At 44.9% G+C, this 14,812-nt stretch overlaps 1 protein-coding gene across 1 annotated transcript in view; it reads left to right on the top strand.

The window, feature by feature from the left end:
* Nucleotides 1–14,812, top strand: part of cacna1ea (calcium channel, voltage-dependent, R type, alpha 1E subunit a) — a gene marked incomplete at both ends in the record, with an annotated part of 170,276 nt that overhangs the window by 80,853 nt on the left and 74,611 nt on the right. Inside the window, 2 exons of the mRNA XM_080727814.1 lie at nucleotides 11,394–11,497; nucleotides 13,220–13,378. Coding sequence (XP_080583940.1) covers nucleotides 11,394–11,497; nucleotides 13,220–13,378 — 263 coding nt within the window. The remainder of the gene's footprint in view (nucleotides 1–11,393; nucleotides 11,498–13,219; nucleotides 13,379–14,812) is intronic.

Below are 14,812 nucleotides of genomic sequence, written 5' to 3'. Positions count from 1 at the left end.
CGCGCGTGCGCACACACACACACACACACACACAGACACACTTTTCATAGCGTCCGTCCATTAGGTTGTATCATGAATGATTGGGATTTAAATTAAAACTCAACGGTAACGCGATCCAAAAAACAAACAGAAGAAATAAGGCTACCAGCCACTGTCTGCAGTCAGTCATAGGCAGCGACCAGTCCAGCACGTCACATCAAAGAAGTACACGCCTACTACGGGGGCTCTCCCGGTCTCCCCTGATCTACAAGCCTACAACGTGGCACGGAAGGGACACCGTTTGGTCTTGGAGATCTATGTTCTGTGTGCGCTACACCGTCATACGACTAATCATAAATCAGGCACCGTGAGAAGGAGCAGCACTCGACTATAGCGCAGGAGAGAGAGGATGTCAGAGTTGGATGGACATGAATCGTGTCAAAGTGAACTCATATCATCAAAATAGGACACAACTTCCATATTGAAGCTTTTTTCCCCCCGTTGCGTGAGGCGGTGTTGTGTGTTGAGTGAGTGGATAACGTAATGTGTGTTTGTATGTGCGTGTGCGTGCGTGTTGCAAAGCACAGCGCTCAGAACAGCCCCCGTGGCATTTGTATCAATTATATTATTTATTATTGCTGTGTTCGAGCCTGACTCAATCGGGATAGAATCCTGTAGCGTGCGGAGCGCCCGACTGTTCAAAACGGCTAGTGTGAGCCCGTTTAGATTATCTGGTCAAATAATCTGAAAAAATTATCCTGTAGTGTTTAATTCTACCCGATTCAGTCGGGCCAGATTATCTTGTAGTGTATTGCCATCTTATGAGATTGGAAAGTAAGAGAAAGTAAGAGATTGTTGAGGAGCTGTATTTATTATCAACTTTGCTGCATAAACATAGCTCTAGTAAGCAGCTGCCAAATTGTCCTTAACTTTTAACGTGGGCACGCGCACGCATCGTGCACAATCTGTGCGCGACTCATCTAGTAGACTGTAGACTCGGTGACAAGCTTTCGAATAAAAAAACCCCCATTGAAATAGACATATCCGTTGCCACGCTGTGTCCCTGCTTATCCGCCAGTGTTTACATGAAAAAACATTGAAAAAAGCCAACTGTGCGCTATGGTAACAAGTGGACACGTTCGTGCACAAAACGCACGATATGTGCGGGGATCATAATCCAGGCGTGTAGAGACTGGATCAAAGTTTCCAAACGCAAAAATCCGATTGAAAAACGAGTGTTCCATCGCCGAGTAGCTTTCTCTTTTGTTACACTGTAAACCAACGGAGGCGGGACTATGGCCCAGGCTCAGACCGGATACGGAAAGCTAGATCCGGTCCAGACCGGAAATGACCGGATACAGTTAGGGGGGCGGGCCTAAAAAGCCAGAATCAGCGAAAATCTGCGATAATAATTTTAATCCTTTCATAATGATTAAAGCAAATTAAACTTCCGGGTTCGACGGGCATGGCACCGCGGTACAGCGGGAAATCTACGGTTTCTACGGGCATCGCCCAGAATGAGTTAACAGAAGATGTTTTTTAAAAGAGCACTATCACGTGCGCCTAAAAGATTGACAAGCAAGTCGGAGGCCCATAATGGTCAGCACCAATTTGTTTGCGCTCAGCAGGGACAACCAGTGTGTCTCAATGTCCCTATCCACACAGACAAGTGGAGAGTAACGTCTAATCGACTCTAATTTACGCTTCGTCCTACGAAGGAGTCCCTTGAATCCACTTTGATCCAGTAGTAGAGGGATTGTGGGATGCAACTTACCGGAGTATGTATAAAATGCTGTTAACACAGCGGGTGCCCACGAGGTGTCTACACGCCAATCTCTTTGATGTATCTGGAGGCCCACGACGCGTTGACGTGTTTACTGTATATACAGTATTAACTTTAAATCTCACCGTTACGTTGGGGCTGCGCCTGGATGTAGCCCATTATCCGCTAGTCGCTTCGAGTCGACGCTGAGAGCATCGCACGGCCGTTTTTCTCCGTATACTCCAATGCATTTGCCCATCTTTAACGCCCTTTATCTCTGATGTTTGTTTTATGGCTAAAACTGTGGCCGCGTGCGGCAAAATGTCCAAATTTTGATCGGCAATGAACAGCTATGATCAACACTGGCCCATACAGTAAGTTACACAATAACATCCTGTCTGCGCTCATGTGACCAAGTGACGCAACAGGGCCTTGTATTCTTCTATGGAGGTCAATAGAGTGGCTTTGGGCACTTAGCTGGGGCTCTGGCGCCACCTTTTGGGCAGCCGATGTGTTAAATGAAGTTTAATTCATGAATTATGTATTGATGTAGTGACATGGAGGAATAGGAACAGCTGTGTTGATGGAACGAGGAGAGGTGGAGGAGTGGGAACAGGTGTGAACGACATGGAACAAGGTGAGGTACTGTAGGAGCGATGGGAGAGACACAGACTGTGACAGTGATAAATGGTTTACATCTCCACGAGAGTGTCTTTACTCAACTGCAGTACAGGGACCATTTCATGGGAAAATAACAGCTTTAGTCACTGAATAGGTTGTGTGAAAAACCCCTCAGAGGCTGTGACCCATGAAGAGCCCATTTTATGTCATCTTGTTTCCACTTTTACATCAATTCTTGTGCGAGAACGTCTCGGATAAAACTGGGGTAGGAGAGGGGATGTAGGGACACACTGTCTTTCCACAATTCAACATTTGACATTACTGTTAAGTACTTACCAAAGCATTCAGTACCATAGTTCGTTTTTTGTGGAAGACATTGTGGATTCCATTCATTTCATTACAGAATGAAACTCAACTTGCAGAGACTTTCTTGAGAATAATTGAACTTCAGTTGACGCCTCAGGGCGACAAGCCACGCCATGTCTTGGCCGTTTGTCCAGTGATGTATATTGGACCAGTTACCCATATATGGAGATTCATGTACTGTATATGGAGATATGCTGTGAGACCCCAAACAGTCTGAACCAGCCACACACATATGGGCTGTCTTCCTCCATATATCATGTCATCAAAGGTGCTATACAAATAATGTTTTATAATATTACTATTAAATATGGGCATTCCCATATGAAGTCCTGTTAGATATGGGCTTAATATTGATGACATCATGGATTTCCATACATGGGCATAAAAGGGATTCTGTTAGAGTGGTTCCCAACCTCCCATGACATCACAACAATCCATTTTATGGCCATACATGGAGATCCCTGTCTGAACCAGCCACACTGTGATGTCACCTGTTTATGCCCATATATGGAGATCCCTGCTCTGAGTATCTGACATCACCTGTGAAGTCACAGTGATGTGTCAGGGGAACCACAGGCGTTATCCCTGCTCTGAGCCTGTGATGTCACAGTGATCTGTTAGGGGAACCACAGTGTCAGGTGTGACTGACAACGATACAGACAAGATGTGCCGGTTTCAATAGTAAACTGCGACCTATGGTCGCAAAATAAATGATAAGACAGAATTCTAGTTCTAGTTATTATTAATGTATTTATTTAAACGTTTTATTTATTCCATAAAATGAATATATTCCATCTATATTTGTACTTCTTTAGCCTAGTACTCACAGTGTGCATACAAAGTTTGGTGCTGATAGGTGTAGTGGTTTGCAAGATTAGCTCCGGACACACAAACAGACAGACACACAAGACACACAGACCCTCTCATAGATGGCGTAAAAAAGGACAGGAAAATGGTCTATGCATGATATATGGCCAAAGCTGTGACTAGATAACGATGTGTTGACGTTGTTATTGTAATTTTGCATGGTGTTCAGAGTGAAATGTAGAGAGAGAGAGATAGTGACACACCAGGTGCCTGCATTGGCTGCCTGCTCCCTGTAATGTGGACCATATCAGAGTGGTTAAGACGTGTGATCCAGTTCACAGACAGGGTGATTCATCATTCAATCAGTGAAATAGACCGAACCCTACACAAGCTGGATTGCAGCTGCCTCACATTATAACTACTGCTACAGTGTTGTGAGTTTTCTGGAGCGGCTTTTGTTTGGTGCAGATTACATTTAAATGGGCTGCTTTTTTCTCTTGTTTGTGTCATGAAATTCATGCTGATGGGAGATTAGACAGATTCTCGTGACACTTTACAGAGTAGGTCAAGTCCACAATGTTTGTGTTGACAGCGACCCAACAATTCCCCCGTGAGCAAGCACTTGATGATAGCGACAAGGAAAAACTCTCTTCTAAACATCAAACAGAACATGACTTTAGGAAAGGCTGTCATCTGCCTTGACTGGTTAGGTTGAGAGAAAGAGAGAGAGAGAGAGAGAGAGAGAGAGAAGAGAGGGCGAGCGACACTGAGATGTACTGTTTTCTTCCCTCCATCTTTATATGTGCACACGTGCTGTACAGCAAAAAAACATAAAAACAGTCCGCAGCTATAGTCAATGGAAGCCCTCAATTCACAGCCAGTGGCTGAGTGAGTCTATAATCACATTTAAGTCTTGGAGATGAGAAAGTCAAGTTTCTAAATATGCATTGATGGAACATGAATGCATACGGACAAAGAGGGAGATGAGGAGTGAGGCAAATCAGGGGCGTCCCTCGGCGGACTAGTCCAAGGAAAGCTTTAGCCAGCCCCCCTAACTACCTCTAAAACGTACAGCAGAGAGGGTGTCTGTATCCCAGACTGACACTGGGCAACACATTCTCACCCCCAAGGTGTCAGATACCTGACGCCCTGTCAAGTACCCTACTGCTTCATGTAGGGGACGCCACGGGTATGCCTACTGCTTCAAGTAGGGGACACTTCGGGTATGCCCATTGCCCAGTGGTCTAAATAAATAAACCAGTAAGACTCCCTAATCGGGAGATAAGCGCGCTTATCTCCACAAATAGGGCAAAAATGTGTTTTTCCAAAATCTTCCTGATCCATGTTGATGACATGAGTGTAGACATACTGTGTAGTGATTTTCGTGATTTTAGGGCAAAATCTGTTGGAGCAGTGTCCAAAAATGTGCTTAAAAATCGGCCTGAAGGTGGCGCTATATGGGACAGATTCATGTTGATGGGATGAGTGTAGACATACTGTGTAGCGATTTGCGTGATTTTAGGGCAAAAACTGTAGGAGCAGTGGCCAAAAATGTGTTTTAAAAATCGGCCTGAAGGTGGCGCTAGAAGAGGGATGAGGGGTGGGGTCTCCGCGTTGCGACGAATAGGTACCGGCCCCGGCTCTCCCGGACGCTCCTAGCCCGAGTTACGGCATTTTATGTGAGCTGCAGTGGAGGGGGTCCTCCACTGGGGGCATCACCACTTTTGCATCCGTTCTGGAGCACCAGGAGTGGGTGGTCCCCAGGAATTCCCCGTGAGCAGCCCCGTTGGGGTGGTCATTTGGTCATTTTTGCACATTTGGTCATTTTTTACACCTGGGGGTCCCCCAGGGACCTGGGTCCCTGGAGCTCCGGGGGTCCTTGGAGGTTGTAGTTTAGCAGGTAAGGAGTGTGTGTGCCAAATTTGGCATGGATGGGGGCAACGGTTGTGGAGATATGAGCAGGGCAAAAGTGTGACGTGTGACGTGTGACAGACGGACAGCCGGTGGAGGTTTTGGTAGTAAATGCGACCTACGGTCGCAATAAATAATAATCATTCCCCTAGTGGGATTGGAAACCACTATGTAGGGTTTACCAGCCACTCGACGCTCCTGCTCACACCACACTATCCACACACTATCTCAGCCGCCGATGAGCCCTGTGAGTCACCACCGAGCGAGCGAGTCGCCGTGACGAGCGGTGCGAACGGCGGATGAGCCGACTCTGCAGCGTTACCGAGTTATGTGCCGTTATGGACAGAATAGTACATTTTGACCAGGGGACTGCTTCTGTGTCCAAATGCGGCTCAAAGGGACTGTACTGCGGCAGTGTCCATGTTGCATTAGTATCCACGTTGTCAAAGACAAAATCACCCAATAAAAGGGGGCCTGGTCAGCCGCTCGCTAGCTCAGTCAATAGGGTAGCATGGCTACGATCACTAAGGCCAGGGTTCGATTCCCACTAACGGTAGATACATATTCGAGTAAACATGTGTCGCCGCATGCGCACTAAGACTCTCCCTCTGCTTCCACAGATAGACGCCGAAAGCATCCCAGCGTGTTTCAGCGATGCCGCCGATAGCGAGTCAGGGGGTGAAGCAGGGGGGTTGAGAACGGGCTGCTCTGGGAGATGAATCCTGATTCTTTTGGAGATTTTAGGAATCACAACTAGGTCTGCATTCTCAGAGCACAGGCTGATAGGGTTCAATGAGCTCTTTAAGATACAGAAAAACTTGTCCACTCATTTGTTACCTGGATTATTGCAATTCCTTACTTTACTTACTGCCCGAACAAGTCTCTAAAGATTCTCCAGCTCGTCCAGAATGCTGCTGCACATGCACTGACAAGAACTAGGAAGAGATATTTGCTTCTCTGATCTGGCTCCCCATTTCCCTATAAAATCTAGAAAATAATTCAAAATGTGTCTCCTCACCTATAAAGCCCGTAATGGTCACTGGCACCATCATATCTTAAGGATGTGCCAATTATTTTTGCAACGTTACGTACCGGTAGGTGAACAAAAATATTTATTGCATCTAAAGAACAGAGAGTTATTTTCTGAAAGCCTCTGCATGGGAGCTTCAAAGCAGGGCAAAGACGTTACCTATATTTCTCATCCTCATGGCGTTTCACACTAAATCCTGTGAACCATACATGACAGTGAGCCATCTATATAGTACTAGGTCCTGACCTTGAGCTCTGCAGGAGGTGGATTGGTCAAATGACCGGTGACTACCTCACTGGTGTCATCATCTGGTGGGGTGGTATCAGTTGACCAGTAATTTACATCATTGGAATCTCATACACACACACACGCACGCACGCATGCACGCTCGCGCGCACACACACACACACACACACACACACACACACACACACACACACACACACACACACACACACACACACACACACACACACACACACACACAGTCACACACATGTCCGCCCCCCCCCCCCCCCATCCCCCCTCTCCACTGGATGACTAATAAATAATTTGCTCAAGTTAAATATTCATCTTGCCCAAAGAGCAAACATTTCATTTGCCAAACCAATAATGCACAGTAAACTCCTCAGTGTTAATTTAACTATGAGAGTATTTCCATTTGGGAGATTTTAAATTTGTTTCTTTTTAGTGTGTAACACGCTTAGCAGAGTAATACACATGTAATGTTAATTTCACAGCATGTTCTAGCCAGTATCTTCATTGTCCTCTGCTTCTTCAGTATGTGTGCACGAGGGGTTCATTGTGGGTGCGTGTGCACATTTGACAGAAAGAGAAGGATAAAAAGAGAGACAGAGCGAGAGAGAGCAATACAGAGAAAAAGAGAGAGATATGAAAGAGAAAGAGAAATACAGAGAGAGAGAGAGGGGGGGGGGGGGGGGCACTGTGGGTGGTGAAGCTTATTTCAACTAAACCTACCGTACCAGAGCAGTACAGTGTGGGAGTGCCTCAATACAATTCCTCACTTAGACAAGACAATCCACTGTACACACACACACACACACACACACACACACACACACACACACACACACACACACACACACACACACACACACACACACACACACACACACACACACACACACACACACACACACACCCCTCTGCATTGCAGCATTTTCAAATAAATCATATTTTTCTCCTCTGTACACAGAACAGAACAGAGTTCACACTTTTTTTCCACTGACCACAGGTTGACCATGTTAGGGATCAAATGCTGTGATCAGATTTTAACAACACTCACTGAACTGAATGGATTAGAACATATTGCAGGTGAAAGCTTCCGTTATCATCAGAGTTTTGGAGACCAGGTGTCGCGTGACGCTTCAAAGAAATCTGTCACACCATAATATGTCAGCATCAGAAAAACATAAATTTGCCCGGGACCCAAAACTAGTGAAAACAGCAGATCTACAAGCTCACAACACGTCGCTTCGCACCACGTTGAGAGCCTGTAGATCGTCTATTTTCACTACTAAAACATTTGTTTTCTAATGTATGAAATGTTTTAGATTTTTCTTTGATTTCTTCATGAAATTACTGAAAAAATATTTCCATTTTGTAGAATGTTTTTTTAAATACTTTGAATAATAATGAAAAAACCAAATGTAGGAAACAAAAAAAGAGACCTATAAAAATGTGTCTGAGACCCACAAATGGGTTCCGACCAAGTGTTTGGGAATCAGTGCTATGGACAATGTGGGCTCATATCATACTGTATTTGATACGCTCTGTGACTGTGACACGGGGCATAAGTCAATGTTATCGCTATCATGGTGTGATGCTTGTCATGACAGATATATCACACATCAGGGACCTGTCATTACAACAGGGTACGTCACTGTGCCACAGTTATCAAACCTGACAACTCTGACCAGGGGACAAGCTGAGCTCACTGTGGTGGCTGTTTCGCTCAGTGAGACAGAGAGAGAAAATGAGAGGGAGATAGAGAGAGTGTGTGAGAGAGAGATGTAGAGAGAGAGGTGTTGGGGGCCATGTGAAAGAGACTGTACAAGCTCCTGTGGTGATATAACAATATAATAACTTGACAGCTCCTGGTGATTAAAGATTGACTTCTAATTCTATGGTTGTAGCGGGTGCTTTGGATCACTATTGTCTGTGTGTGCACCTGATACCTACATTATCATCCCTTAGTATGGGTCTGTTATCACCGTTGTCATCCCTTAGCTAAGGCTCAGTAGTCTGTCTGCTGGCTACCAGGCTATCACCCATGGGTCTTGTCATTGCAATGCGCATGCGCCAACACACGTTCAGGGGAATAAAAAAGGTCATACCCACGCTGGGATTCGAGACTACCAGGTTGAGAATACTAACTATCCGCTCTTACAGAGGTCGCTACTGAGACGGAAGCGCCGCCGGGAAGTTTGTTTTATTGACCAAACCGCGACGGAGGCGCGCCGTCTCAGGCGCCGTTACCGAGTTATGTGCCGTTATGGACAGAATAGTAAATATTAGTCCCCCCTAGTTCGCATAGTCCAAGTTAACACAAAGCAAAAAAAATTCAAAGGCCCAGGTTCGATTCCCACTGATGGAACGACTAGTAACTTATTCCTCTGTGTGTTGGCGCATGCACATTGCAATGACAAGACCCATGGGTGATAACCGGTCTACCAGCCTCCTGGTAGCCAGTAGACAGACTACAGACCCATACTAAGGGATGACAACGGGGATATCGGCTGGCGTGTGGAGTAAAGAGTTCTTAAATTGACTTGAGGGAGCAAACTTTCAGTCCAAACCCCTGACTTCTCCCCCTTGTGTGAGAGAGAGAGTGTGAGAGAGAGAGAGAGAGAGAGAGAGAGAGAGAGAGAGAGAGAGAAAGAGAGAGAGAGGGGGGGCATCTACTGGCAGACTAAATGAGGAAGCAATTTTTAGACTCTCCATCCCCTGGTCTCCATAACAACTAAAACACAACGAAGACACACTAATGATTTGGAGAAAGAGGGAGGGAGGGAGGGAGGAAGGGAAGGGAAAGAGATGAAGGAACTAAAAGTGTGAACAAGAAATTAGAGAAAAGCAGAGGGTGAGGGGAAGGAAAAGTGAGGAGGGGAAGGTGCTGTGTAAAGAGAGTGTGATATGCTATATGAGGCCCTCGGGTGGGACACGTTGCTTTATATATTTGTGGATGAGTTATTTCAGTTTCCCCCAACCACACCCCCCAATGACCTTTCTCTTAATTAAACCAGTCCCACCTGTGAATGTGACTAATTCTCACCACAATACCGGCGGAATGTAGTTGCGTGCGTGACCCATTCTCTATTGTTCTGTCAAACACTCTGTCAAGCATCTGTCTAAACAACATGCTCTCTAAAATAACAATCTTAGCTGTCGTGATCAAGCAAACATGTCTATCGAGTAACATACAGTACAGTACATAGCATATATGAACAAGTAACCACCATATTGTACATCTAGAAAACTATCGGCTATAGGCAAGTGATACAAGGATAGAGGAGTACTAAGGGGTGAGATTGATTCTGAAGAGGTGAGTTTTCAGTCTGCGGTGGAAAAGAGGGGTGAGAGTCTGCAGTATGGGGAATATAATTCCATAGCTTCTCCTTCTTTTGTTTTCACTTCATCACAACATCTTCATCTTTCACTCTGGAGGCATCCTGCTGAGAGGAGATAAATGTGCCTGCAGAGAAACTGTGAGAGATGGCAGGCAGAGAGGTGCAGGTCCAGGGAGAATGGGAGAAATCCAGGGGAGAGGTGTGTTGCAAATCACAATGAAGGGAGCTGGGAGGACAGGTAGAGAAGATGGAAGGGATAATTAACGTCGGGGAACTAGAGAGAGAGAGAGAGAGAGAGAGAGAGAGAGAGAGAGAGAGAGAGAGAGAGAGAGAGAGAGAGAGAGAGAGAGAGAGGGTGGTCATCAGTTCACAAGGGTATGACCTTGTTCTGTGACTATCTGTGATGTGTGTAGCATGGGACTGTGTTACCTGGATATTTGAGTTACATCAGTAAACTCTGCTAAACTGAGGAAACCTTGTCGTGCCCATGATTGCCCACTCCTCTACACCCAGCAACATGAACGTATGTTAAAGAAGTTTGAAAAGCAAGAGAACCGACAAAGAAATACAAATATATGTTTCTTTATGGATGTGTGTGTAACACTGCCACACACACACACACGCACGTTAATGCGTGACGTTAATACTTCTGACAGAAGGTTGAGTGGATGTGTGTTTGTGACGTGCACGTCTCAGCATCTGTTTGTTGTATTGTGTGTCTCAAGTGTCTGTCTGAGAGCGTCCTACAATCGCCTTCATGGAGCCGCTGTCTTTGTTCTGTGTGTAAAGAGCAGTTGTCAATGCCATCCTCCCACATGCAGGGGAAACAGCCAGGGGCCCCAAAACGCATGCTGCTTACTTTCTCCTATTGTCCTCAGTGCTATTATACCCTCCCTATCTCAGTAAGCATATCGTATCCACTGCAGCCTTCCAGTGTGTGTGTGAGTGTGTGTGTGTGTGTGTGTGTGTGTGTGTGTGTGTGTGTGTGTGTGTGTGTGTGTGTGTGTGTGTGTGTGTGTGTGTGTGTGTGTGTGTGTGTGAGATAGTGCACCTGTGCATGTTAGTATTATTGTTAGTATCTTTTGCATTTTGCATTTTATGTAGCAAAATGAACAGAAACACATACTTGGACACATCATTGTATGTTTGTGTAAATCTCCAAGACAATAATAAGTTTGTGTGTGTGTGTGTGTGTGTGTGTGTGTGTGGGTGTCTGTGTGTGTGTGGGTGCGTGCGTGCGTGCGTGCGTGCGTGCGTGCGTGCATGCGTGCGTGCGTGTGTGTGTGCGTGTATGCATGTGTGTGTGTGTGCGTGCGTGCGTGCGTAGGATCCTGGCCACAGCAGGGGCACACATGAACATCCCTGTAGACCTGAGGACTCTCAGGGCGGTGCGAGTTCTGCGGCCCTTAAAACTAGTCTCAGGAATCCCCAGTGAGTACAAACTACACTTTAATAACATGTCTACTGCATTTATGTGGTTTGGGTGATGGCTCATTTTAAGCAGTCACAGCTGGCCTAAATCCAAACTAACTGGACTCTGAGCTGGGTGTGACTGCACACCTGCTGTGAATTACACAGGATAAATCAGTCATCCTGTTCTGAATCGATACACACAGGACAAATCAGTCATCAACGCATACACTCTGGCTTGTAGCATCTTGACCTCTTTCTACAATAAGTGTGTTTGAACATCTGCTTGACTGTGTCCCTGTTCTGGCACCAGTGTAGCAAGACGACGGTCACCCTTGTGGCTTGGGTTCCCCCAACACAGCAGGGACACAGTCAAGAACATTGTAGAGAGAGGCTATACTTTACAAGCTGGAGCAGACGGAATTTCTGTCATGGCGTGTGTGTGTGTGTGTGTGTGTGTGTGTGTGTGTGTGTGTGTGTGTGTGTGTGTGTGTGTGTGTGTGTGCGTGTGCGTGCCTGACTGGCCCTGTGCACAACAGGTACGTATGAGTCCAATTAGTTTGTATTCAGGCCAGTTGTGACTGCTTAAATCACCCAAAGTTTATTTTTAGGATGGAGTGGGTCTCTCTCTCTCTCTCTCTCTCTCTCTCTCTCCGAGAGAGAGAGAGAGAGAGAGAGAGATACAGTGTTGGACGTCTCTAGAGAGAGAGAGAGAGAGATACAGTGTTGGAAGGTTGTAGGCCTACTGGGAAAAGGAATCCCATAGAGAAAAAGTTAGCCATTGAGTTATTACTGTATCATTTTACGTAGGAGTAAGTTCTATAAAGTGGTGGTTTCCTATTGAACTTCTCCATTTAAGTCCTTACCATTTGCTTTGTTAGACACTATAGAGGATGCTAACGTTAAATGTTGATTTGAGGCCATAATACAGCTGGCACTAACGGACTAAAAACTAAAAAGGGTAGCCTGGGATCCAGCCTGCTACGTTACATTCAGTGGATTTGTTTTGTCACTTTGCTTCTCAGTCTGGCAAGGCTCCTATCTCCAAGGGAGGCGGCACATACCAAACGAGTGAAAACCACTCGCGGCTTCTGATTGGTCTGTGGTGCGGGGTGGGACAAAAACACCAGTGTGTGGTCATACCAATGCGCTGAGCAGAGTGGGAAATAAAGGCCACGGATAACAGCATTGAAGTTGCTATTGAAAATGCTATATTAACTTTTATAAGTTATATATAACAGCTATAAAAGCAGATCAGTATTCTGCTTTGAAAGCGTTTATTGGAGGTGGAGGCATCTCGAGTCTCGAACTAACGAAAAGTATGGATAGAGTGGCACTGGCTGATGACGTAGCTACCCTAACCTCTCTGATTCGTTGGATCAACATCCAATCAGCCACAACGTTGCCTACATAACAGATGACGTTCGATACGAGTCAAATGGAAGCTTGCCAGACTGAGAAGCAAAGTGACAAAACAAATCCACTGTACGTTGCGGAGCAGGCTGGATAAACAGATGGGCTTACATGTAATGAAAAGGGACAACACACTAACCTTTATTGCATTTTATATCAATATTTTATCTTCATTTTATGCACTGTATCCAGTCCACATGGTTCTCTAAATAAAGGTGAAGAGGGATGTAGTATTTGTTTGCTGGGGTAACAGACCAGAATATTCCCCCGGCCAAACTACGCACAGGGTTAAAGTGGCCTAGACCGTTTTAACATTTTAATGTTCCCAAGGTCTACAGATCGTCCTGAAGTCCATCATGAAGGCCATGGTCCCTCTGCTGCAGATCGGCCTGCTCCTGTTCTTCGCCATCCTCATGTTTGCCATCATCGGTCTGGAATTCTACAGCGGAAAACTTCACCACACCTGCAAACCCACACCTGACATCCGGGGTATAAGCCACCTCTTCACTGTCAAATCATCAGGGTTCATTTAACTCTTGAGTGTGTACAAGCTTTAATTTGCTCAAATTAAAGCAAATTTAATTAAATTAAATTTGTACAAATTAAACGGAATTTAATTAAATTAAATTTGTACAAATTAAAGCTAATTCAATTAGAATTTGTACAAATTAAAGCAATAAGCTCAAATAGGCTGTGTTTTACAATGATTTTAGAACAATTAAGTTGTTGTTGGGTACAATGTCCCTATAAGATAAGATAAGTTAAGACCTTTATTTAATCAGCGAATTAAATTCAGACGCCAAAGGCAGCACAGCAGTTAACTTGTTCACTTGTTGACATTGTTGACTGCCAACATTATTTTCCGTCTTATGTCGTTGCCTGCCACGCTTTCAGAGATTTTCACTAACCTTTGAAAATTCATAGAATATTCCAAAAATGGTCCGATTGTGTTCGCGGGAGGGCTCAAAAGATGCCCACAGTTGTCCTGTCCTTGGAAAATAATCCCTGTCCACTCTTGGCGATCCGCTCAAAAGATATACATTTTCGCGTCACCAATCGAAGGCAACGCCACTCTTTCATGCAGAGAGAGGGAAAGGGCTCGATTGAGAATTTAGGGGATCCTAAATCCTCAATTAACGGGTTGCGGGTCTTTCATCTGGCACGGTGATTGGTTTGATTGTTGTAACGCCCAAATCACACCTATGCATAATGTAACGGGTAGCGCAGGTGTTTTTAGGGATATAGCAGGTGCCCAAAATAGCAACTTCTAAATACTAACTCCCCAAATAGAGGATTTAGTATCTCCTGAATCCTAATGGAGAAAATAGACCCCTTAGTGTCTTCCCAGGGCACACATTTACAAAAATACATATACAATACATGAATTAATCACAGAAGCCTTAAAGGGGAAGACCACCCATTTTCAATATTGAACTATGTCATTAATATACCTTAGAGGAAATAAAAAAAAAGTTCCCCCTCTTCTGTGTTGCCTAGAACTGGAGGATTGATTTTGAGGTTTGTATTGTAAAGTACAATGTGTGATGTCATCAAGTTGTGATTTGCAATACAAACCCCAAAATCAATCCTCCAGTTCTAGGCAACACAGAAGAGGGGGAACTCTTTGTTTATTTCCACACAACTCCTCTAAGGTATATTAATGACATAGTTCAATATTGAAAATGGGTGGTCTTCCCCTTTAAGTATTATCATTTTTTATTGCAATTTCTCTTTCCTTTAAAATAATTTATGGAAAAAAAGTGACATTTACTCACTTTACTTAACCAATAAAAATGGGTCCTCAACCCTTGGAAAACAAAGAATGGAAAAGGCAGAGGTGGAGTGGAGTTCCCTCTGCCCAGTCCATCCAGAAATGAGTATTTCCATGGCCATGTTATAAGCTGGGTTTTTGACGCAGAGCGT

This window comes from Nannobrachium achirus, assembly GCF_963921795.1.
Source record: "Nannobrachium achirus genome assembly, chromosome: 1".
Taxonomy (NCBI): Eukaryota; Metazoa; Chordata; class Actinopteri; order Myctophiformes; family Myctophidae; genus Nannobrachium; species Nannobrachium achirus.
The sequence above is the reverse complement of the archived record's forward strand: the minus strand, read 5'-3'. Positions and strand labels throughout refer to the sequence as shown.